Here is a 27,154-nt window from a genome sequence, read left to right as displayed (position 1 = left end):
CCTGCAACCAAATCTGCAGCTCCATACAGCAATGTTACGACTTAGATTACATCTTATAACTCATAACTCTTATGTTAGCTGCCCTCAGTAGCATACTGTCTGAAATATTCCACGGCTGCAATAATTCTTTAAGTGTTATTTTTTCCTTGGTATTCTAATTTCACCGAAGTTTACTAAACTCAACAAACTTAATATTACTTACCGGGACATTTATTCTGTCCTCATTTTCTTTCACCGAAAAATTGTTTCCTGCGGTGCCATCTTTCGTGCTTGGCTCTCCTACCTTTGCTAACGTGATGCGCATAGCAGAAGCGATGCTGCATTCACTTACACTCGGATATCTGAGCGTCACCGTGAAAACATAATCGGACATTTGATATTTGATTGAATTTTATTGTTTTGCCTTTGGGGTGGCACCTGGGGTGGCCAGTCTGGTTTGGGGGGTGGCCTGTGCCCCCCCAGGCCACCCCGCTGGACACGCCATTGGGCTGGACATCAAGTGATTGTATGTCCAGAGAGGAGGGAGGGGGGGGGGGGACATTCTTGTTTTTGCGATGAAGCAGAAGATTTGGCTCTGTGGTGACTGTAGCTCAGATGGTAGAGCAGGTGGTTCGATTTGCCTGCGTGCACCAGTCTCAGTGGGCAAGATACTAACCCCAACATGCTCTCTGATGCTTCTATCGGAGTATGCATGTGTGTGAATGGTACATAGAAGCACCTACATAGAAAGAGCATAGAAAAAAAAGTGCTTGAGGGAATAGGCGACTGAGGGATTGTGTAAAATGTAAAGCTCAGAGTAGAAAAGAGTTCTATAAGAACCAGTCCATTTAGCATGGACACACTTTCCTGTAGCGTCCTCTCTTGCTGCAGTTATATCTTGTCACCTCATTACTTGATTTCCAATAGTTGGGGAAGCTGGCACATCTGTAGCATGCCGTCATTCAGCAGGTGTTTGATGTAGGGTTTTGTGTGGTGATTGCTTTTACATCTTCTGCGTAATGGTCACTGGATCAGTGTCCCAGTTATTATCCACCGTCAGGTCAGTTTGCTGACTTTTAATGGCTTCAGACTGCCTTGCTGTGTTGACAGCTTTGGACTGCAGAGTTAAGTCTTTATCCAGCAGCTCAGATAGGCAGGTTTACTTCAGTCCTACCACTGTATGATGTCTGATAAATTTGTCATGCAAAGCACTATAGTTGCTGTTTTCAGCCAAGGCATACAGTCCAATAATAAAGGTGTCTAATGTCTCCATAGCTTGTTGAACTCTGTTGAATTTACAGTAGCTCTCTTATACATCACATTCTTTCAAGGTACAAATTACAACTCATATGTCTCTTTTACTGCGTTGTACTGTTGTTATTCTGCCTTTTAGAGAATTTGACCACCTAACATCATAAAATACAACAAGGTGACCTGTTTAACATTACATTACAATGACTCGTCAAGAATGTCTCATTTCTTTTAAATACCTGTTGCATTAACTCCTCTCACCTGGAGTGTCCTCATGCTTCTCCTCACACCACTGCAGGGAAGGACTAAGACTCTAAGACAGTGCATGGAAAAGACTTCTGTCTTTTTTCCATGCACTGTAAATGGTCCTCAAAGTGTGACTCAGGTAACACAGCCTTATGACATGTTAAGAAGTGTTGGAAAAGCTGGTTTGTCCTTTGGTTATAAGAATTTGAAGAACTCCAGGGGAACAGTGGTCTCCATCCTCATGTCCAGAGGCCTCCTTCTCTTCCTTGGACTTGGACTGGAGGCCTGGTCATTTGTCACCAGATGTTGGTAGGGTAGAAGAATGCTCCAATTTGGAAGAAATATGGAGCTGTTAATGTGTGGATGAGTACCCAAATCAAAGGCGATGGCTTTCTCCATTAGAAATAACTTTAATTTCAGTTTTATTGCAGGTATTTCAGAGGTCGGTCATCCAGACCATGGAGAAGAAAAACCCTCCCACAAAGACGTAAAATAAGAACAGTTCGGGGCTAAGGTCAAAGGTTTATCTGCCTCTTACTATTGGCTGATAGTGAGACTAAGATCATTGTTTGTTTTTTGACCAAGTGGACATCTAAACCAATGAAATCAACCATATATAGATAAGACATGGAAGGGGCCTGTTTGGAGGCGTGGTCCCACTCCTGAAATTCAGATAATTTATCTCCAATTAAACAGTTCTCAAATTTAACTTCATATCTGAGTGTCTCTTAGTTATAGACCTGGGCGATCGTGGCTCAAGAGTTGGGAGCTCGCCTTGTAATCGGAAGGTTGCTGGTTCGAGCCCCGGCTTGGACAGTCTCTGTCGTTGTGTCCTTGGGCGAGACACTTCACCCGTTGCCTACTGGTGGTGGTCAGAGGGCCCGGTGGCGCCAGTGTCCGGCAGCCTCGCCTCTGTCAGTGCGCCCCAGGGTGTCTGTGGCTACAGTGTACCTGCCATCACCAGTGTGTGAATATGTGTGTGAATGGGTGGATGACTGGATATGTAAAGCGCTTTGGGGTCCTTAGGGACTAGTAAAGCGCTATACAAATACAGGCCGTTTACCAAAGACCTGTCATTTAGTCTCATTCTTTTCCATGGTTAGAAATTAGTCACCAGAACATCCCCACTTGAAGGTATCCAACTAGAGTGAAGGTAATTTTCTAATCACGCGACACATGATGTGATGTCAACATTGGTGTGAGACAGCCACAACACAGCAAGCTTGATGGTCCCATGCAACGAGAGTCCAGCCAGTATTATGGGGCCTTAATAACCGTATTACCTATAACTCAACAGCTTATTCACTCTCCCTGTCTGGAAACCTGTGGGCTCTCCTCAGATCCCTCCGAAGTTTCTGTTCTGGAACTCCCTCGAGTGAGATAACCAGATGTACCCAAAACAGTTTAGCAAGTCTTCCACACTTTTCCCAGTCCCAGCTACCATTGTTTCTCCTCACTCAAATGAGCTTCTGCTTTAGTTCCCACAGTCAGTTTTGCCATACCAGTCTCCTGTTTGTTCTCAGTAAGTTACACTTAGTCTGTAAATAAAGCTTTTAAACTTCTGGTGTGCTGGGTCTGAATTTAAAGTCCAGTTTGCGCCAAATACATGACCGCAGGTCTAAAACCCTAAAGTCAAGGAAACCAGCCGTAACACAGGATTAGCTACACTGGCCTCCATATGTACTGGCAGAGTAAGTTATGTAAAGCACAGTGGATCCACAACAGGCAATACATTACCCATTTATTTTAGTAAACAATTAGTTTTTTGTCAAATATCACAAATCACATGTGCTAACAGCATTTCCCAGTTACTGGAAAACACAGATGAATGAATGAACCAAGGATGTGTTTGATCTCCGACTCAGCTCAAGGACAAATGTGGAGTCAGGGCTGCAAAGGAGAGCAAAAACAAAAGCATATTAGAACATATGAGCCTTTAAGATGTGAATGACACACAAGGATCATCAAATTATGTGTTTCTTGTTCCATTATAGCTGATGGCTAACACTGAGCACAGAGATCCAATACACCTGAGTGTATTATCAGTGTGGATCTCCATTAATACTCTCAGGCATGAAATTCATATTTCCCAGCCTTCTAAGGTTTATATAACTCTTAGTAACAAATTTAACAATTCAAATTTACATTCAAGTGCAGCGACAAATCACTTTGAGTGTTTTGGAGATCTGAAATCAGAAAACTGGTCTGAGCCTGTAATGTGAGATATTTAAGAAACATTGGTAAATTTGCACTAAATGTGTGCATCCTACTTTTACTTCATCGAGAAGCCCGACTTCAGTGAGCTGAGCTTGCTCAGTTTCTCATCATCAGAGCGATTCAAAAAAGATTGTTTCAAAAATAATTACTACATCCACTTCATCTTTTTGTATTTTTACTGAAGACAGTACCTTAAAATCCCAGATCACCATAGCTCCATCCAGACCCACGCTGCTGTACTGCACAACTTTGGCTTTGTCCAGTGATACAATACGCAGCTGCCTGCAGAGCACAAAGTAACAGCTAAGAAAGGAAATGACAACATAGGTGAAAATATTTGGACAGACAAAATGTCTGACGCGTACTAACAGATGCTCTTCTGTGAGCAAAGTGAGATCAACGGGTATTAATGATGGTTTTAAAATCAGTTTCCATTTTAATTTGTCAGTTCACTTGAATTGTATTTACATAGCACCAAATCACAACAACAGTCACCTCAGCACACTTTACTTTGTAAATAATAGAGAGAAACCACAACAATCATATGACCCCCTATGAGCAAGCACTTTGGCGACAGTGGGAAGGAAAAACTCCCTTTTAACAGGAAGAAACCTCCAGCAGAACCAGGCTCAGGGAGGGGCGGGGCCATCTGCTGTGATTGGTTTGGGAGCCAGAGATTAATAATAACTAATGATTAAACAGAGAGAGGTCTATCAACACATAGTGAGTGAAGAAGAAACACTCAGCTTTGGAAATGTTGGCAGAAAATAAAGTGGGTGAGAGCTGTAGGATGACAAATAGTATAAAATATTTAAAACATGCTTCCTTCACTCAGTTGTTTAAGAACAGAACCTCCTCAGCAAAGGTTATTGTGCCTTTTCAAATTAAAAAGCAGTATTCCTCACGTGATGCTGTTTTGATGAAGTGCGTCCAGGTCACCGATTTCCTCGTCAGTGGCCTTTTTGTCCAGGTTGCGAAAGTGTTGCATTGCTGACATATTCCCTTTGGAGGTCTGCTTTGGGATATCAAGCTTCTTCACAAACTCCAGAGAGCGTGGGCCCTTATACGTGTACTGGTAGGGGCAACAGTCATGTCCCTGGGTGCAGAAAAAGCACAAAAGAATATCTGATCATTTTGGATATTCGGTTTTTCAATGTGATATTGTGTGACCAATGGCCATGGAGCAGCAAAGCTCAGACACAATTTAGTATAATTTTTTTTGTTTTATTTGTCAAGGCTTCAGTTTTGTCTTTCTGTCTTGAACATGCCTTTCACATGACTCACAGTCATTTAATCTATTGATAATATGGAGATTTTACATCTTTACACAGTTGAATAATTTTGATTTACACAGACAAACACATGGAGCGGGGCATAGTTACCGCAGCAACAATCTCAGTAGGGCTGATATAGAGGACGCTCAGCAGTGGCAGGCTGTCACTGGTCAGCTGGATTACCCTAACAGGCGAACAGGTGAAATGATATAAGGTCATGCACCTGTGGCACTCCTATATACAAGGAAAGGTTTACAGTAATGGCTATATGTTTAAGTGAATAAAATAATACTCCTCATATTAATGAAGTAAGTGGTTCGGTAGCAATACTTACTCCTTCCCCTGTGTGGCATCAGCGACACTGATGCTGCTGTTGTGGGCCACCCAGGCCAACTGGTCTCCACTGGGAGAGAAAGAAACACTGTGTACCCACCCACCACAGTCTTTATGCTCCAGCATCATCTCCCCAAAAGGCATCTTGGCCCCCCAGGCAGTGGGCCCGGGCTTTTCCTCAATGTCCTTGATGTAGGTTGAGAAAATCCTGGGAAACACAAATATCTCTTTGTTAGTTCTTAAATAGTGAATCAGTGTGTTTTGTCTACTTTTTCATTACCCATAAAGCCTGTATGGCCCATAACCAAAATGAATAAGACATCTTTGGTTCAAGTGTACTGACATTATTTTATAACATAAAACCTTGTGGTTGCCTTTCATGCTTGACATATCTGACTTTTTACTTTTATTATTTAAACATTTTTACACAAATCAATATTAGGTTAAAGGAAATATAGTATAAAATTAAACTTAGCACAAAAACCAGATTGATGCTTGATGGCAGTTATTTATTTCTCCTTAAATGGTGCTACATCTTTAAGGAGAATGTGTGACTTATGCAGCAGAGTTGAGTATTTGGGCTGTGCCATTGAAAACTTATTCTGCTACTGACTTTTGTTTTGAGCTTCTGGTGACAATAAGGTGATTAATCGACACCAGACTAGCAACACTGGCTACAACAGTCAGTTTGCTTCTCATCCAAGTATGCCATGTTTGACTGATCAGGCAAATTCAAGCTGGTGTTCTGCAAAACCGAGCTGCAACATTATTTCGCGTGATCCCTAGTACCATCTATAAACTGATGGTCAAGCTCCATGTAATGCAGGATGTCGAAGATAGGCTGTGAAGTGGGCATGCCAAGAAGATGACACGACAAGAAGACCATTTCCTCACCCTGTCAGCCAGGCGAGCCAGGAGGTCTGCTATGGCTGCCCTTCACTGTCAGGACCAGTTGCAGTGGTGCTGGCGACACATGCACTGGACTTGAACATGTGGAGGAACATTAGCGATGAGTCCAGATTCTGCCTACAGCAGTTGGATTGTATGGTAGTGTGAAGACGCAAAGAACACTGAGCTGATTTCTTCACCAGCCAGAGATTTTGGTTGAGGCAGTGCGATGGTGGTGGCGAGGCTTCTCCTCACTGGAGGCAGTTTCAATGCTGAGAGGTATCGAGATGAGGTTGTGCCACCAGGCAATCCCATATCTCCACAGTCCGGGACCAAACTCTATTCTCCAAGATGACAGTGCTCGTCCCCACAGAGCGCAGTTTACCAGAAACCTCCAGAACTCGGGAGGAGAGTGGGTCGATTGGCCTACCTGCAGTCCTGACCACAACCACATTGAACATTTGCGGGATCAGTTTGGATGCAATGTTTGCGCAAGAGAGACAAATGCTGGTTGAAGAATGGGACGCCGATCCACAGCAGTGTGTGACCAAGCCAGTGACCAGCATTAGGAGGAGGTAACAGGCTGTTGTGGCTATGTATGGTAATTCAGACTTCAATGATCCAGTTCAATGAATGACACCAAACAACAGTCAAACTGGCACTGCCAGAGATGATTTGGCACACTTTCTTATGAAAGTAATGTGTCTTCTTTATCCTGATCATGGCTTTAAACTGAAATTCCCAACACCTGCTAACTCTAGACTTAGTCAAACTTTGTGTAAATGGACTGATTCTTATATAGCGCTTTTCTACTGTCCTGGAGTACTCAAAGCGCTCTATACAACACGCCGCATTCACCCATACTCACCCATTCACACAAGTACTCTATGCCTCTCACACTCATGCACATTCATACTCCAATGGTTGCATGGGGGTTAGTATCTTGCCCAAGGATATTTGGCATGCAGACTGGGGGAGCCAGTAATTGACCCACCAACCTTCCGATTGGCAGATGACGTGCACTACCTCCTGAGCTACAGCCACCCCTTAAGATTTACACAAAGGAAATCCTAACCCTCACTGATGAGGGCAACAGAAGACTGTAAGTGTGATTAAGTCAAAATAAATTCCACTGTATTAGTATGTGTTAATCAAGGAGCAAGATCCAGTGCAACAGTGTGGCTTGAAGATTTGTCTAAAACAAATTTATACTGAAATAAGAAGTGCAAATATGTGAGAAAGATGCAGTCATTGTGTGTCTTCATCATGCAAAGATCGACCACAGGTTTCGTTGTAGTTTCACCTGCAGTGAAGGTCTGCAGACCCTGCTGCCAGGAGAATGTTGTTGGGATGCCAGTCCAGACTCAGCACTGTAGAGCAAATTGACTTCTTGATGTGCTTACTCAGCCACCTAAAGTGGAGGAGGAATGTTAGAACCATTCCTATCATACTAACAAAAATCAACATCATCACGTCTTATGTACCAAACACAAGTCTTTTAAATGAGATCTTATATTGCTCACCAGTCATTTTCCTGCTCGAAGTAGCAGATAGAGATAAGACGGGCTCCACTGCCCAGGGCAAACTTGTTCTCCAGTGGGGACCACTTCACACATGTGGCTGCACGGTTGATGCGTACCAAGACTAAGGTAGGTTTCCAGACACCATCCTTCAGGGTCCACACATAGGCATTGCGGTCGGAGGCACATGTCACTATGCGATTAGACTGCGGGGCCCAGTCTATGCCTATGGATGACAGATATGGACACTATATATCTGAGAAACAGCTGCAAGAAGGTATAACACAGAAATATGTGCATGGAATCTTATAGTTGATAGGTATCCTCACCCATCACACACAAAACAGATTTATTGAATTGATTTATAGATAATGGTAGAAATAATTTCCTGAAGCATTCTTTATGGCAGAGGAGTTCAGTAAGTCTGAGGAAGACGGCTCTCTACTATGTCAGTAGTGTGGAATGGATCAGGTGAGATGGGCTGTACATGATAGGAAGCAGTTTGTCCATCACTGACTAAAATGATTCTGGCCAGTGATGGTTCCAGCATTGTGAATTGATCAGAAAAGTAAATGGCATTTGTGACAGACTGCTAAAAGATCTCCAAGATGTTGCTGCAGGATCTGAGCTTCCTGAGAAAATAAAATGAGGTGTACCTCAGGTACCTGTAGCTGTCCACCTCCTCACCTATGATTCTAATGGGCCTAGTCACATTCTTTTCCCCTCTCTTTACCATCTCTTTTATGTTGCTGACATTCAGAAGGAGGTGATTTCTGACTTATTGCTTCACAGACCTCCTCACCAGCTCCCTGGACTCCATCTCCTTACTCCTCCCTTAATACTCCACCTTCATTTTTTGCAACTCCCCTTTGTTCCCTGACCTAATGACCCTCTTCTTATCATTCAGTACGCCTTCAGGTCATTGCTTGATATGATGGTATACTTGCAGATATTTATATAGTCGGTGACGCCGTCTGTAATGGTATTCATGTGTTGGAATTTATGGTCTAGCAGAGGTACCAGATACTTGAACTTAGCTACTCACTGACAGTCAGTTATACTTGGCCAAAATACAGACATTTAAACCTCCCAAAAGGTGCTACATCTGTTGCAAACACATGAAACTAACATACCATGACTGGATAAGAGCTTTAAAATGTGCATTAGAATTTATCCAATTACTTTCATAAGGATTTTTTGATTTATTTAAAAACACAAATTATACCTTTGCAGTCAACTCCATTTAAAGCTCTAATATAAAATAGAAATCATACATCTCATGAAGCACATACTTTTGGTGTAATTCATCTGCAGTCAATTAGATTTTGTTTCATTGGTCTATAAACCCTTCTTATGGACTTATTAGAGGTCTTATAGGTCTTATAGGTATTCTTTAGTCCACTGGCCTTGGTTCATGGCCCAAACAATCCCCCTTTCTGACATCTTAGCAATTCACCGTGTCAGACCTACAGGTTGCAGTCTTCTCTGTATAACTGAAGCAAAGACTTGCACCCTTTAACTACTATTGAGCTGCAATCTCCAGCTATCACACCTGCTGTTGACTCTCACAAACCTGTATTCTGATTCTGTTGTTGCTTTGGGTCTGCCAGACCACTTCCTGTGTGAGTTTCCCCAGTTTCTGAGTGCGTATTGGTGGAGACTGTACTCACTGACACTTTGATTTTCAGTAAACACACTTAGAATTCTAACAAAATGTTTCAGCTTTAATTTGGTAAATAAATGTTGTCTTCAACGTTATGTCCTACACAAAGAAGTTCACTGCTGTTAAAGGGTCTATTTACTGAGAGAAGTATGTCATCTGGGGAAGAAGGATTTCTTTTCTAGTGTTGCATGCTTTGTTGTGTTTTAATGTTGAGTGTATTTTAGTGTTGCGTGCTTTTATTGTATTAATTGGATCTTCTTTCAGAGAGACTCCGCCCCCTGCTTTCCCTAATTAGACACACCTGGAGGGCACAGGGGACAGAAATCAATCAGGCCTCCCTTGTTGGCAGCAGCCAATAGGAGGGCCTGGCAGGTCAGAGAAGAGAGGTGTGGCCGGACGCAGAGGAGAAGGAGAGAGCCATGGAGGAGCGTGGCGGGAGGTGCAGCCACAGGAGGTGACTGTGCGAAAGGACGCAGCCGTAGGCAGCACGAGCCGTGGAACAGTAACTGGCGGCAGGGTGGGGCCGCAGTCGCAGGAGAAGGAGAGAGGGCCTTCGGTTCATCAATGGCAGACTTTGTCCAAGTGGCAGCAAGACGCCAGCTAAAACGCTTTAGGCACAGAGCAGCGGCAGGCGGGGTTTAGAGCTCTGCACTTGTGGGGTAAGTCCCATTGTAAAAATGTATAGAGACATCCCTGGTACATTAGGATGGGTGCTCCTGCTTCACTGTGTTTAGCGGAAGCAGAGCGGAGTGGCGGAGGACACTACTGGAGGACGCTGACGGCCTGGCCCCATTGGTGGAGTTCAGTGGACTGAGACTGATTGGGACCTGTAACAGCGGATATGTAAAGCTAATTCATATACACGTAATATAATGCTTGTTCTTTTATTTTGGTAACTTCCCGTGTAACCGGAAGTGAATGATGTAACGGTAACCAACTTGATGTACAAAAAATGGCCTGCATTTTTTGTATAGCGCTTTTCTAGTCCATAGGACCCCAAAGCGCTTTACACTACATTCAGTCATTCACCCATTCACACACACATTCACACACTGGCGATGGCAGCTACATTGTAGCCACAGCTGCCCTGGGGCGCACTGACAGAGGCGAGGCTGCCGGACACAGGCGCCACCGGGCCCTCTGACCACCACCAGTAGGCAAACATGGGGTTAGTATCTTGCCCAAGGATATTTGACATGCAGCCAGGAGGCAGCCTGGGATCGAACCACCGACCTTCTGATTAGTGGCTGACCTGCTCTGCCACCTGAGCTACAGCCACCCCAAAAAAGACGGAAGAAAACGGAAAACTAATGCTAACGGAGAAAAGGGAGAGAAAAACATGGTTAAATTGTACAAAAACGAATGGTTCTAGCTACAGTCGACAGGGGAACAAGGTTTGTAATGTACATGATTTAATTTGAGCAATCTGAAATGCATAATATGTATTATATAGTTTAATAGAAAACGGTTAGACCAGCGTAATGGCGGTTAAAATGGTGTTACATAAATAACATGGTAATTGTTTTATTTGTTTGTCTAGCTCTTACGTTGGTTCGTTGTCTGATACACGGCAAGGAATAATAAAGGTCATTCAACAACCATCAGTTCTGGCCTTCTCAGTTCGACTGGATGCTACAGGACTCTTAGGGGGGCTTCAGCTCCCAGACTGCAGATCTTTATTGTCTTTAGTTTTATGTTCTTTTAATGATTCTTTCCAACTCCGCCATTGCCTGGTGTCAAGTCCAGGATGAGAAAGGAGGAGGGTTGGGCGTGGGTCTAGCAACCCCATCCTCTTAAAAAAAAAAAGTCATGCTACAGAAACTGCAACAACAAATACATCCCTACAACTGCCTGGACAGGTAGACTCCTCTTCAGTGGGGCCCATGACGCGTGCCAGTGAAAGCCATTGGGAAGCCAGCTCGCTGGCAAGTCTGCAAGGGCAGTTGAACCCACTATCATCCAATGTTATGCATCCACTAATGCAGCGCGTTAGTGGGTGCATCGTCATGGGTGACTTGAACGCCAAGGTGGGAGGCGACAACACAGACAGAGAACTCATCATGGGTAGACACGGCATAGGCATCTGCAACAAGAATGGAGAGCTGTTCACTGACTTCTGTTCCTTTTATGACCTATCCATGGGTGGCACCATCTACCCACACAGGAAGATCCAAAAGACCACTCCGACTTCACCAAATGGGAAGACTGACAACCAGATCGACCACTTCACCATCGACCAGAAGTGGAGACGAAGTATGCTGGATGTCAGAGCAAGGCGCGGTGCTGATGCAGCCTCAGACCATCAGTTGCTAGTGGCAACACTGAAGACCAAATTGAGATCCTTATGCAACTCTTCAGGAAGACCACCCCACAAATTATATATATAATATAAATAAAATTGAATTGAATTGAATTGAACTGAAATTCAACATACAGTTTTTGAAATTGGGCAAGCAAGAAAAAGAGTTCAACTGTGAAGTCAGGAACAGGTTTGAAGCCCTTGGGGATCTGGTCGAAGAGACAATAGAGAACTCCTGGACAGAAATACAGAAGACCTGGAAGGCCGTTTGCACCAAAGTCCGGGGGAAGAAGGAGAAGGGGCAGAAAGAGTGGATGGCAAAAGAGACATGGGAGAAGGTAGGGAAGAGGAAGGAGGTGAGGCAGAAAATTAACAGATGTCAGGATCAACATGAGAAAACAGACCTCAGAGCACAATATTGGGAGGTGAACCGAGAAGTGAAGAAGAGTGCCAGACGGGACAAAGGACAATTTGTGCACAGTATGACAGAAGAGGCAGAAACAGCAGCCAAGCAGAACAACATGAAGAGAGTGTCCTTGTCAGGAAAGATAGGTGGAACATTTTGAAGAGATCCTGAATCCACCACCACCGCAAACAGTTCCCGACACAGGGCCTGATGGCATCCCTCCAGAAGCTCTCAAGCCAGACGCGGCAGCAGCAGGGGAGATGCTACATCCTCTCCTAGTGAAGATATGTGAACAGGAGCAAGTGCCTGCGAACTGGAAGCATGGGTACCTGATGAAGCTCCATAAGAAAGGCGACCTATCCCAGTGCAGCAACTGGTGAGGAATTATGCTGCTGTCATTCCCCAGCAAGGTGTTGACCAGAATGATCTTGCAGAGACTGACGAAGGCACTGGACAAGAGACTGAGATCAGAGCAGGCAGGATTTAGACAAGACAGATCATGTACAGACTAGAGATGGACCGATCCGATATTACGTATCGGTATCGGTCCGATACTGACCTAAATGACTGGATCGGATATCGGAGAAAAATAAAAAATGTAATCCGATCCATTAAATATCACGAAAGCACCTCACAAAACTTGCAACACACCGTAACTCACCTCAGAACGTTAGCACGTCGGAGCAGTATGCATCACGTGATAGAGCGGCTGTGGCATGCGGGACCTGTTGGTGGTCTGGATAGCATTTGGAGCTTCGCTAGCAACCTGGCATTTCATCTCCGACAAAGTTATCCCCGAGAGAAGTAAAGCAAGTGTGTAAGTCCATCTCTGAATGTTTGTAAAGCATTCCTGCGTTAAGCTTAACGAGCGACTGCCTCTCGCTCTCCGGCTGCTACTTCAATCGTGAAACTGATCAGCTGATCGGCTTTTCTGTCGCGAGTCTGTCTCTCTTGTTTGTTTTTGGCCCACTTTGCACCAGAAAGAGGAAACCAGCGGCTGAACAACAGCAGCACGTTTAAGCTTGATAAGCTGTTGTTAGAATTTATTTAATATTACTTTCTACACCAGGATCTTTTTCTACGTAGCTGACGCTGGTAACTGTGCAGGGGCGGATCTAGCAAAGTTTAGCCAGGGGGGCCGATAGGGCATGAACAGGGAAAAGGGGGCACAAAGACATACTTTTCTTTCTTATTCTCATTTAAAATGTCAAGCTTTTAATAAATAATTATCTGACACACAAAGTTTTAATTTGATGTAAAATGAATAGAAGTCAATTACTGTACATAGTGACTATTAAGTCTAATATATATACCCTAGTAAGCTATAGTACTTTTTCCTTTGGGAAGGTACCATCTGTGCAGTCTGCAATTTTGTTGAAGAAAGATGTTGAATCTATTTAATATTTCTTGAAAAATAATTGATTTCTGTGCATTTTTTTTCACACTGCATCAAATTAAGGTTGATTACGTCGATTAAGCATCATGAGGTGGCGCGTGAGGGGTGGTTCCCTATTTTTTATTTATTTATTTTTGTTGTTGCTGGGAGTTGGAACCCTATTAGTTAGGTTGCTTAATATTTACGCTAAGTACTCTTTAAAATACCAGAATAGGGAGGATGGTGTAGGTCTAAGTTTATTAGATTGATCAGTATTGCTGAACTATGAAATATTTTTTTTGTATACAGGTATAACAGAATAGCTTTAGTGTAGTTGTTGTTTTAAACTTGAGTATGAACTTATACAAAATGCAGCAAGATATTTTAAAAAACAGTTTTGTTGATTAAAAAACACTATATCGGATTCATATCGGTATCGGCAGATATCCAAATTTATGATATCGGTATCGGTATCGGACATAAAAAAGTGGTATCGTGCCATCTCTAGTACAGACCACATCATCAAGCAGTCTATTGAATGGCAGTCTCCCTTGTACACAATCTTTGTTGACTTTGAAAAAGCCTTCGACAGCGTTGACAGGGAGACCATGTGGAAACTGACGCAGCACTACGGAATCCCGCAGAAGCTCATCAACATCATCCAACAGCTATACGAAGACTCATCCTGCCAGATCATCCTGACTCTTGGTGGCGCTGTCACTTGGTGTTCACTCGCTCTGTGGTAGAGTATCACTTCCTGTTCCTGCTCAAACACATTGTTGTTTCTGAGTAGCTTATCTGCTTAGCAATTTAATTAAAAACTTTAAATACATTCTTTTTTCATAGTATAATCTTCACATGCTTCATCCGAAGCACAATTTCTGTGTACTCACTACCTAATTTATAGCCAAAGTATTCACTCACTGTCTCTGTACTGTTTCTGTAGCTTAGCTTAGCTCGTAGCCGACTCGTTAGCACCATGGCTACTTCACCTGTCCCTCCTGCACTTTCTTGCTCATTGTGTCAGATGTTTAGTTACTCCTCGGCCTCCTTTAGCAGTAATGATATCTGTAACAAATGTAGCATATTTGCAGCTCTGGAGGCCAGGATTACTGAATTGGAGACTCGGCTTCGCACCCTTCATTCACCCGTAGCTAGCCAGGCCCCTGTAGCTGGTGCAGCCGAAGATAGCGTAGGCCCCGTTAGCTGTTCCCTGGCAGACCCCAAGCAGCAGGGGAAAGAGGGCGGCTGGGTGACAGTGAGGAGGAAGCATAGTCCTAAACAGAAGCCCCAGGTACACCACCAACCCGTTCATGTGTCTAACCGTTTTTCCCCACTCGGCGACACACCCGCCGGGGGTCAAACTCTGGTAATTGGTGATTCTGTTCTCAGACATGTGAAGCTAGAGACACCGGCAACCATAGTCAATTGTCTTCCAGGGGCCAGAGCAGGCGACATTGAAGGAAATTTAAAACTGCTGGCTAAGGGTAAACGTAAATTCAGTAAAATCATAATTCACGTCGGCAGTAATGACACCCGGTTACGCCAATCGGAGGTCACTAAAATCAATATTGAATCGATGTGTAACTTTGCCAAAACAATGTCGGACTCTGTAGTTTTCTCTGGTCCCCTCCCCAATCAGACCAGGAGTAACATGTTTAGCTGCATGTTCTCCTTAAATTGCTGGCTGTCTGAGTGGTGTCCCAGAAACGATGTGGGCTTCATAGATAATTGGCAAACCTTCTGGAGGAAACCTGGTCTTGTTAGCAGAGACGGCATCCATCCCACTTTGGATGGAGCAGCTCTCATTTCTAGAAATATGGACAAATTTATTAAACCCCCCAAAATATGACTATCCAGAGTTGGGACCAGGAAGCAGAGTTGCAGTCTTACACGCCTCTCTGCAGCTTCTCTCCTCCTGCTACCGCCCCCCAAAAACCCATCTCCACAGAGACCGTGTCAGCTTCCAAAAAGACAAAAAACAAACTAAAAACCAGCAACAAACAACTTAAACATAAACAATCACAAAGAAAGAACAATACAGTATCGAGGATGCCAGTGTTCACATGTTGGACAGAGAGGACAGATGGTTTGAAAGAGGAGTGAAAGAAGCATCTATGTCCACTGTGAGCGACCATCTTTGAACAGAGGCGGGGGTTTACGACACCAACTCTCTGCCATCTATAATCCAGTTTTGAGATCCTTCCCAGACGCCTTAACGCCCACTCACATCCTGGGCCATCTGACCTCAGGAATTCGCATGATAGGGTGGGGCCAGGTTTCACAATGAACACACCCGAAACCCTGGCTGATTGGGACCCACACCCAGTTTCACACCTTGGCTCAGGCGATTAGAGGATCATCAGGGGGTCCTTTTGTCTCTCTGTGGGGGGTCACTCCCACTAGGTTTATATCTGGGACTCTCCACCATTTGACCTTAGAACTGAAGAAGCTTCTCGGATGAGAGGTGAAATATCTTCAAGTAACTTAAAGAAGTCCAGATGCTTTTCTTTGCAAGCTCCTTTGACAACAATACAGTATCCACATCAGAACCAAAGAGTAAAACAGTGAAATGTGGATTATTAAATATTAGGTCTCTCTCCTCCAAGTCTCTGTTAGTACATGAATTGATCAACAAATCGATTTACTCTGCCTTACAGAAACCTGGTTGCAGCAGGATGATTATGTTAGTTTAAATGAATCAACACCCCCGAGTCATTCTAACTACCAGAAACCTCGAAGCACAGGCCGAGGGGGAGGTGTGGCAGCAATTTTTCACACCAGCCTATTAATCAACCAAAGACCCAGACAGACTTTTAATTCATTTGAAAGCCTGATGCTTAGCCTCGTCCACCCCAGCTGTAAAACTCAGAAACCAGTCTTACTTGTTATCACCTATCGTCCACCTGGGCCTTACACAGAGTTTCTGTCTGATTTCTAAGACTCAGAAATGTAAAAGAACCCACCCACCACTTTAATCACACTCTAGATCTTGTTTTAACATATGGCATAGAAACTGAACATTTAACAGTGTTTCCTGAAAACCCTCTCCTGTCTGATCATTTCCTGATAACATTTACAATAATTGATTACACAGCGGTGGAGGGTAGACTTTATCAAAGTAGATGTCTTTCTGAAAGCGCTGTAACTAAGTTTAAGAATATAATCCACCCACTGTTATCATCTTCAATGCCCTGTACCAACACAGAGCAAAGCAGCTATCTGAACGCTACCCCAACAGAGGTCGATTATCTTGTTAATAATTTCACCTCCTCACTACGTACGACTCTGGATAATGTAGCTCCTTGAAAACTAAGGTCTCAAATCAGAAGTACCTGACTCCGTGGTATAATTCTCAAACACGTACCCTAAAGCAGATGACTCGTAAGCTGGAGAGGAAATGGCGTGTCACAAATTTACAGGATCATCATTTAGCCTAGAGAAATAGTTTGCTGCTTTATAAGAAAGCCCTCCGCAAAGCCAGAACATCTTACTATTCATCACTGATTGAAGAAAATAAGAACAACCCCAGGTTTCTCTTCAGCTCTGTAGCCAGGCTGACAAACGGTCAGAGCTCTGTTGAGCCAACCATCCCTTTAACATTAACTAGTAATGACTTCATGAACTTCTTCACGAATAACATTAGAGAAAAAATTACCAATAATCATCCCACAGATGTACAGTGGGGCAAAAAAGTATTTAGTCAGCCAACGATTGTGCAAGTTCCCCCACCTAAAATGATGACAGAGGTCAGTAATTTGCACCAGAGGTACACTTCAACTGTGAGAGACAGAATGTGAAAAAAAAAATCCATGAATCCACATGGTAGGATTTGTAAAGAATTTATTCGTAAATCAGGGTGGAAAATAAGTATTTGGTCAATAACAAAAATACAACTCAATACTTTGTAACATAACCTCTGTTGGCAATAACAGAGGTCAAACGTTTACTATAGGTCTTTACCAGGTTTGCACACACAGTAGCTGGTATTTTGGCCCATTCCTCCATGCAGATCTTCTCGAGAGCAGTGATGTTTTGGGGCTGTCGCCGAGCAACACGGACTTTCAACTCCCGCCACAGATTTTCTATGGGGTTGAGGTCTGGAGACTGGCTAGGCCACTCCAGGACTTTCAAATGCTTCTTACGGAGCCACTCCTTTGTTGCCCGGGCGGTGTGTTTTGGATCATTGTCATGTTGGAAGACCCAGCCTCGTTTCATCTTCAAAGTTCTCACTGATGGAAGGAGGTTTTGGCTCAAAATCTCACGGTACATGGCCCCATTCATTCTGTCGTTAACACGGATCAGTCGTCCTGTCCCCTTGGCAGAAAAACAGCCCCATAGCATGATGTTTCCACCCCCATGCTTCACAGTAGGTATGGTGTTCTTGGGATGCAACTCAGTATTCTTCTTCCTCCAAACACGACGAGTTGAGTTTATACCAAAAAGTTCTACTTTGGTTTCATCTGACCACATGACATTCTCCCAATCCTCTGCTGTATCATCCATGTGCTCTCTGGCAAACTTCAGACGGGCCTGGACATGCACTGGCTTCAGCAGCGGAACACGTCTGGCACTGCGGGATTTGATTCCCTGCCGTTGTAGTGTGTTACTGATGGTGACCTTTGTTACTTTGGTCCCAGCTCTCTGCACGTCATTCACCAGGTCCCCCCGTGTGGTTCTGGGATCTTTGCTCACCGTTCTCATGATCATTTTGACCCCACGGGATGAGATCTTGCGTGGAGCCCCAGATCGAGGGAGATTATCAGTGGTCTTGTATGTCTTCCATTTTCTGATGATTGCTCCCACAGTTGATTTTTTTCACACCAAGCTGCTTGCCTATTGTAGATTCACTCTTCCCAGTCTGGTGCAGGTCTACAATACTTTTCCTGGTGTCCTTCAAAAGCTCTTTGGTCTTGGCCATGGCGGAGTTTGGAGTCTGACTGTTTGAGGCTGTGGACAGGTGTCTTTTATACAGATGATGAGTTCAAACAGGTGCCATTCATACAGGTAACGAGTGGGGGACAGAAAAGCTTATTACAGAAGACGTTACAGGTCTGTGAGAGCCAGAGATTTTCCTTGTTTGAGGTGACCAAATACTTATTTTCCACCCTAATTTACGAATAAATTCTTTACAAATCCTACCATGTGGATTCATGGATTTTTTTTTTTCACATTCTGTCTCTCACAGTTGAAGTGTACCTCTGGTGCAAATTACTGACCTCTGTCATCATTTTAAGTGGGGGAACTTGCACAATCGGTGGCTGACTAAATACTTTTTTGCCCCACTGTAATATTATCTACAGCTACTTTCAGTACCATTGATGTTAAGTTAGACTCTTTTTCTCCAATTGATCTTTCTGAGTTAACTTCAATAATTACTTCCTCCAAACCATCAACGTGTCTTTTAGACCCCATTCCTACAAAACTGCTCAAAGAAGTCCTGCCATTAATTAATGCTTCGATCTTAAATATGATCAACCTATCTCTAATGATCGGCTATGTACCACAGGCCTTCAAGCTGGCTGTAGTTAAACCTTTACTCAAAAAGCATCTCTAGACCCAGCAGTCTTAGCTAATCATAGGCCAATCTCCAACCTTCCTTTCATATCAAACATCCTTGAAAGAGTAGTTGTCAAACAGCTAACAGATCATCTGCAGAGGAATGGCTTATTTGAAGAGTTTCAGTCAGGTTTCAGAGCTCATCACAGCACAGAAACAGCTTTAGTGAAGGTTACAAATGATCTTCTTATGGCCTCTGACAGTGGACTCATCTCTGTGCTTGTCCTGCTAGACCTCAGTGCAGCGTTCGATACTGTCGACCATAATATCCTATTAGAGCAATTAGAACATGCTGTAGGTATTACAGGTACTGTGCTGCAGTGGTTTAATAATAGACTCCAGTTTGTGCATGTAAATGGAGAGTCCTCTTCACACACTGAGGTTAATTATGGAGTTCCACAGGGTTCAGTGCTAGGACCAATTCTGTTTACATTATACATGCTTCCCTTAGGCAGCATCATTAGAAGACATAGCATACATTTACACTGCTATGCAGATGGCACCCAGCTCTATCTGTCCATGAAGCCAGATAACACACACCAATGAGTTAAACTGCAGGAATGTCTTAAAGACATAAAGACCTGGATGGCCGCTAACTTTCTGCTTCTTCATTCAGATCAAAATGAGGTTATTGGACTCGGCCCTGAAAATCTTAGAAATATGGTATCTAAGCAGATTCTTACTCTGGATGGCATTACCTTGGCCTCCAGTAACGCTGTGAGGAACCTTGGAGTCATTTTTGACCAGGACATGTCCTTCAACGCACATATTAAACAAATATGTAAGACTGCTTTCTTCCATTTGTGCAACATCTCTAAAGTTAGAAATATCCTGTCTCAGAGTGACGTTGAAAAACTAGTTCATGCATTTATTACTTCCAGGCTGGACTACTGTAATTCATTATTATCAGGATGTCCTAAAAACTTCCCGAAAAGCCTTCAGCTGATCCAAAATGCTGCAGCAAGAGTCCTGACAGGGACTAGAAAGAGAGAGCAGATTTCTCCTGTATTGGCTTCCTGTTAAATCCAGAATTCAAAATCCTGCTCCTCACATACAAGGTCTTAAATAATCAGGCCCCATCTTATCTTAATGTATAAAAAATAAATAAATAAATAAATAAATAAAAAAAATAAAATGACCTTGTAGTACCATATCACCCTACTACAGCACTTCGCTCTCGCTCTGCAGGCCTACTTGTTGTTCCTAGAGTATTTAAAAGTAGAATGGGAGGCAGAGCCTTCAGTTTTCAGGCCCCTCTTCTGTGGAACCAGCTTCCAGTTTGGATTCAGGAGACAGACACTATCTCTACTTTCAAGATTAGGCTTCAAACTTTCCTTTTTGCTAAAGCATATAGTTAGGGCTGGACCAGGTGACCCTGAATCCTCCCTTAGTTATGCTGCAATAGACGTAGGCTGCCGGGGGATTCCCATGATGCATTGAGTTTTTCCTTTCCAGTCACCTTTCTCACTCACTATGTGTTAACAGACCTCTCTGCATTGAATCATATCTGTTATTAACCTCTGTCTCTCTTCCACAGCATGTCTTTATCCTGTCTTCCTTCTCTCACCCCAACCAATCACAGCAGATGGCCCCGCCCCTCCCTGAGCCTGGTTCTGCTGGAGGTTTCTTCCTGTTAAAAGGGAGTTTTTCCTTCCCATTGTCGCCAAAGTGCTGCTCATAGGGGGTCATATGATTGTTGGGTTTTTCTCTGTATCTATGAAGCGCCGTGAGGTGACTTTTGTTGTGATTTGGCGCTATATAAATAAAATTGAATTGAATAAAATTGAATTTAATTGATTTGAACAATGGAAAACTGACCAACTCCTTCGCAGTGAAAACTGCAATGAGGCAAGGCTCATTGCTGTCAGCAATCTTCCTGATCATCATGGACTGGATCATGAGAAGAACCACAGAGCAACACCGGTATCCAGTGGACCTTCACCAAACAGCTGGAGGACCTGGATTTTGCATAAGGCATCAGCCTTCTGTCCCACAAGCAGCAACATGCACAGTCCAAGCTCACCCGGCTCGCTGAGGAGGCAGAAAAGACCGGCCTGAAGATCAACGTCAGAAAAACAGAGGTGATGCAGCTGAACAACCGACAAGAACATCCACTGCAGCTACTTGGTGGAAACCGACCTCTTCGTCTACCTAGGAAGCATAGTCAACAGAGATGGCGGCGCAGATGAAGACATTAGGAGCCGGATCAACAAAGCAAGGCTTGCATTCAACTCCCTGCAACCAATCTGGAACTCCAAACCCCTATCCCAGCGCAGCAAGATCCGCATCTTCAACACCAATATGAAAGCAGTCCTCCTGTATGGGTCCGAGACGTGGCAGGTGACCAACACCATTACCAGCAAGATGCAGATTTTCATCAACAAGTGCTTGCGACACAGCCTTAACATCAAATGGCCTGAGAAGATCTCGAATACAGACCTGTGGAAGAGAACCAGCCAGAACCCGGTTGGTCAAAGCATCAAGAGGAGAAAATCAGGCTGGATAGGCCACACACTCCGAAAACCATCCAACAATGTCACAAGGCAAGCACTGAACTGGAACCCACAAGGAAAAAGGAAAGTGGGGAGACCCAAACAGACATGGAGAAGATCTGTCGAGAGCGAAGTGACGGCCGCCGGAATGACGTGGACCCAGCTGAAGAGAACAGCCCAGAACAGAGTCCGTTGGCGTGGTGATGTTGCGGACCTATGCTCCACCAGGAGTCTACAGGAAAATTGATTGATCGAATGATTCCGGATACATTTTTATGCTGTAAATAAAGTATATATTTTACCAGATTTTACATTTCTTTCTGTTCCCGTGATCATCCCCTGCTGCTGTTGCCGTTTTAGAAGGGGTTCCCTTCTAACTCAATTCAATTCAATTCAATTCAATTTTATTTATATAGCGCCAAATCACAACATAAGTCGCCTCAAGGCTTACTAACTAACTTACACAAGTGACAAGTACATGACCTAATTATAATAATACACTTCACAGCACCCAAACATTTGTGCGTGTACAACATTTTTAGAGGAAGATTATTAAACCTGTAACCCCATAATTAACCCTTTGGGTTTGTTCAAAATCACCACACTTTCAGCTTGTTCGTGGCCAAAAGTGACCACCAATTGATTAGGTCTGTAATTTTTATTATTTTTATGGGGTTTTTTGCCATTTTTTCTGCATAAAGGTTTTAACTAACTTCAGGTCTTTTCATAAATGTAAAATAGTTATTACTGTTTTAAAATTTTAACCCTTTAAACATCAGTTTGTTTGTCCACTCTGCTAGGTGAAAGACACTGCGCTAGAGCTGTTGGTGGCTGTAGCTCAGGTGGTAGAGCAGATCTACTGATTGGAAGGTTGGTGGTTCGATTCCTGGCTTCCCCTAGACTGCATGACAAATATCCTTGGGCAAGATACTAACCCTAAATTGCTTTTCGATGCCTCCATCGGAGTATGAATCTGTGTGAATGTTAGTTAGAAAGCACTTAGAAAATGTGCTTAAAGAAAGAAGCACATTCCTCTGTTGCTTTGGCATGTGGGATATTGCCATGGTAGTTTTGGTGAAGCCAAAGACAGACAACAAAATCTTCCTCTGTTGCAACTGGAGGAGCTGGGGGGGAAGCTCTGGGTTGTTTCCCCTGTGCATGTTTTCATCTGAGGAGTTCCTCTGCCAAGGTGCCCGAAGGAAAGACGTTGTCCTCGGAGCTCCTCCGTCAGTTGGAGTCTGAACCCCTTTCCCTTTTTAACTTCCTGAGAACTTCCAGTGTTGTCATCCAACATGCTATGCATTGCTTTATTCTGGTTTAGGCTCACATCTTCACTTCATCTATAATCCTCCAATCCTCACACCTTGGCTTCACGTGCAGCTTTGTAAGGGTGCACAGCAGCTAAAAGATCTCCTTTGTTATAAAAAAGTCAAAAGTAGATCTCAGGCTGCTAATGCAGGAAACTGCATACAGGCTGAGCCCTGGTTTGATACCAGTGGGTACTGGATTGTAGAGCAGTCTCTCTTCAGTGGTGGGACCCACATGGTTTTCCTTTCATGAGGGATCCACTCAGTCACCGGCTCCTCGGTTTCAGAAAATGCTCCTATGTTCTTTTCCATCAGCTGCTCGGCCTCCACCTCCATGCCCCCCAACCCCAATCTTCCCCCAAAGAAGAGGATTCAGGCACTGGCTAGTACTCTTCATCAGTGGTGATGCAGTCAGCCTCTTTGGAGATTGGCCCCTCATCTTCTGGAGAGGAAGTTTCTTCATCTTGGGCAGATGACTTTTCTTCAAGGGCAGAGGACTGCTGCTGTCCTTGCTCTCTGACCAGATCATACAGACCGTGCTTGAAGCAGTGATGACCTTCTTGCCATACAGCCAGAATAAATGATCTGGAAGCTGTTAGGCTTACTTACAGCAGTAGCTCTGTCTGCACCTGCAGAAACTCCAGGACACGTTTACAGTGTTTGTTGTTGTTTGTGCTGCAGCTGCAGCTGCAGGTTTGAACTCTGCAAAATGTCCTGTGATTGGGTTTGTTTTTGTTTCTAGAGTTAATATTTTGGGTATGGTATCTTTTGATGAAAAATACAAGAGTAAAAGTGCTTTTAGCATGTGCTTCAAAGCTGAGTTTGACTGGGAAACTCAAAGCTCAACAGCCTGCATCCACAGAAACTCACTGCAGCCTATGTAATGTTTGATGCATCATTATTTATTCCAGTCTATCTTGCAAATACATGTTTGTGCTGCAATGTCATGCACAAACACAAACTATTAGATCCTTAAGATCAAACCTGTGTCAAAATTGTGTCATTATTTTGGTCCATTGGAGTGAGGTAGGCCATCAAAGGCTGCTACTAGAAACTCAGAATATTACATGAAATTGCTTGTTTGGCCAAAAATGGGTAAATGATGTAATTTGGTAAAAAACATTAAAAACTACAATTTTCATGTGTTGACTTCAGAATGAAAGCAATTCTACCTAAATCGCACGATATAGTACTGTCAATAACAAGGAATCAAAAAAGGTGGTTATAATGGATTTCAATTGGCCAAAAATGGCCACGATAGAGTCAAGAGGAACAATTTGGTGTATAGTGAATATTATTGATCTTATTAAGGAGCTGATGTTGAAAATTAAAAAAATATAGACCTTTGGGAAGTTTCATTCCATTTGTATTAACAGAGCGAAAATGGTTGAAAAAAGAAAAGTGAACAAATAGCCAGGATAGAGCCCAGAGGGTTAAAGCTAAAACAATGAACATCTTTTTAATTGGGAAAAAAAATAACAACATTATGGAATAAAAATAACAAAAATAAAACTCATTAACTAAAAACACAAAAACGGGATAGAAATATTATACATATCAAATATTTATGAAAGGCTATCAAGGATGATCATTTTATAAGAAGATATTTTTAAAATGATCTAATTTCAATGGGCAGACTTTTCCACTTTTGTTTGCTAACTTTGAAATAAAGAGCAAAGCAAATGCTTAGGCACACGAGGGGTTAGGCATTAATAATTAACTGATGTACTTCTGAGCCAGCCTCTTTAATACTTTGAAAATGGGAACGTTTTGAAAGTCATAATGGATTTTAACAGATTAAATCTTTCCATTACAGATATGGTACCTGTGATTCGTCCGCTGTGCTCAGTCAGCTCATGGATCTTGACCCAGTCTTTGCCATTCTTTTCATAGATGTTCACCGCATTGTTGTTAGGACTCACAGCAATCTCTGGAAGCAAATATGTCATCACTTTGTTTCAGTAGTCAAACAATAATGAAGAAATATGAACCACAGAAAGGCATTTATGTAAGAAACATCTAAGAGAGATATAAAGAGATATATATAAATTCCTCTCTCTTGCTTCACATACATACATTGTCATATATATATATATATATATATATATATACTTTTTTTTTTTTTTATTCCCTCTCGCCCCTGCGGGCGGTTTATCCTTCAAGCTCGGGTCCTCTACCAGAGGCCTGGGAGCTTGAGGGTCCTGCAGTATCTTAGCTGTTCCTAGGACTGCGCTCTTCTGGACAGAGATCTCCGATGTTGTTCCCGGGATCTGCTGGAGCCACTCGCTTGGGAGTCACTGCACTGAGTGCTCCGATTACCCTGGGACCACTGTTACCTTCACCCTCCACATGTTCTCCAGGCCTTGGGACCTCACCAGCTTCTCGTGTTCCTTCTTCCTGTGCTCTTCCGTGTGCTGGATTGTCTCTGGGGCATCTTTACACAGCCTGCACCTGGGGTCTTGCCTGGTGTGATAGACCCCAGCCTCTATGGATCTTGTGCTCAGAGCTTGTTCTTGTGCTGCCATGATTAGTGCCTCTGTGCTGTCTTTCAGTCCAGCTTTGTCCAGCCACTGGTAGGATTTCTGGATATCAGCCACCTCCTCTATCTGCCGGTGGTACATACCGTGCAGGGGCCTGTCCTTCCATGATGGTTCCTCGTCTCCCTCCTCTTTCTTGGGTTTCTGCTGCCTGAGGTATTCACTGAGCACTCGGTCAGTTGGGGCCATCTTCCCAATGTATTCTTGGATGTTCCTTGTCTCATCCTGGACTGTGGTGCTGACACTCACCAGTCCCCGGCCCCCTTCCTTCTGTTTAGCGTACAGCCTCAGGGTGCTGGACTTGGGGTGAAACCCTCCATGCATGGTCAGGAGCTTCCTGGTCTTGATGTCAGTGGCTTCTATCTCCTCCTTTGGCCAGCCTATTACCCCAGCAGGCTACCTGATCACGGGCAGGGCGTAGGTGTTGATAGCCTGGATCTTGTACTTGCCGTTCAGCTGACTCTTCAGGACTTGCCTGACCCTCTGCAGGTACTTGATCGTTGTATAACATGCCTCATTCACCTGTTCACACCCATTCATACAAGCAATTTCTTCTACACCCAAGTGCTTTCTATATAACATTAAAAAAAAGGTAGTGAAGTGCAATGTTATTCAAAGGCCCAGATCACCTCCAGGTGTATACATACATGTATGCATTAAAGCTCTCTGAGTCAATTTCCTGTACTGATAATAAGATTGCCAACGTTTCTCTGAACCACATTAATGCAATCCATATATGTGCATTTATGTGTGAGCTACTCTATATATGGAAATGGAGCATGACTATTTTTTCTGGTATTTCACCTACGGGTCCTATCTTTGTTCCAGGTATGGCAGGACAGCGGCTCCAGTCCAAAACTGTACAGCGACATGTCTGAACAGAGGCAAGACAGACTGCTGGAATGCTGCTGCTGTCACAGTTGTTGTAAAGATGGGCTGCTGCATGTTCCAGGATGAAAGGGAGAGAAAAAACAGGGTACACTTTGTTTGAGAAACAGTTTTCTTAAATAAAGCAGAAATGGTTCGTTGTTTATACTTTTCTCTGTTTGAGGGTTTTATTAGAAATCAGGTTTCAAGAAGGGACTCTGGAATAGCTTTAGTGTAATTAATAGTTAGTTGAATGAATAACGACTGGGAGATAACAACTTTATCAGATCTAATGCAGACAAATCTGGAGGTGAACGACAGACTTGTCAGCGTTTGTTTCTGAATACACAACAACAGACTACACTGAAAAAGTTTTAAGCCCAATAACATATCACCTAAATTCCAGCTTCTACTTTTGTTCTGTTTAAACAATCTGAAACTTTTACTCAGATTTGATACAAAATAATTAGGGCTGAAATTATTACTTACCCTGTGTCTGTGTGGTCAGGTAGTAGAAGAGCGTTCAGAGTTGTACTCATGAGACTGTCTGCACAACAGGAGCTGTGCACTGTGTCCTGGTGAAGAATATGACTGTGTTATTGTTGAAGGGAGTGAAAGAACAGTAGGTGTGTCTACTGATAGCTGTTGAGCAAGCTTGCCTGCTCAGAAGTTTGCTGGGAGCAAATGTCTCCAATTCGCTCTCAGCACAGGCTGGTGATCAGCAGTTTGACTAAATGCTTCATACAAAAACATCTACTTCATTCATTCTTTGGGACTTACTTTGATTTTTGGGGGATGAAACTGAATGAAAACTTTCAATGTTATTTTTATATCCTGCCATTATTATAAATCTGACCACGAGTAAAGCTATTTTAAATCCATATGTCCAAATATGAATAATGGGGATCATTTACGTACACATTCATCGATTTCAGCTTTAA

The 27,154-nt window shown here is 43.3% G+C and overlaps 1 protein-coding gene across 1 annotated transcript; it reads right to left on the bottom strand.

The window, feature by feature from the left end:
* Window positions 1–3,204: 3,204 nt before the first annotated feature.
* Window positions 3,205–26,821, bottom strand: LOC146710493 (actin-related protein 2/3 complex subunit 1A-A). Its single transcript, XM_085453056.1, has 10 exons — window positions 26,703–26,821; window positions 26,155–26,285; window positions 24,635–24,739; window positions 7,712–7,934; window positions 7,492–7,599; window positions 5,302–5,508; window positions 5,076–5,151; window positions 4,599–4,789; window positions 3,885–3,975; window positions 3,205–3,366 (listed from the first exon to the last, which is right to left on the bottom strand). Exons 2-10 carry the CDS (start codon window positions 26,216–26,218, stop codon window positions 3,361–3,363), a joined length of 1,071 nt encoding a protein of 356 aa, XP_085309182.1. The 5' UTR covers window positions 26,219–26,285; window positions 26,703–26,821; the 3' UTR covers window positions 3,205–3,360.
* Between the last annotated feature and the right edge of the window lie 333 nt (window positions 26,822–27,154).

Source organism: Copadichromis virginalis, linkage group LG4 (genome assembly GCF_057382275.1).
Source record: "Copadichromis virginalis isolate Kocher_CV1m ecotype Utaka linkage group LG4, C_Virginalis_male_GT1.1, whole genome shotgun sequence".
Taxonomy (NCBI): Eukaryota; Metazoa; Chordata; class Actinopteri; order Cichliformes; family Cichlidae; genus Copadichromis; species Copadichromis virginalis.
Note: the sequence above shows the minus strand (reverse complement) of the source record. Positions and strands in the feature narration are given on the sequence as shown.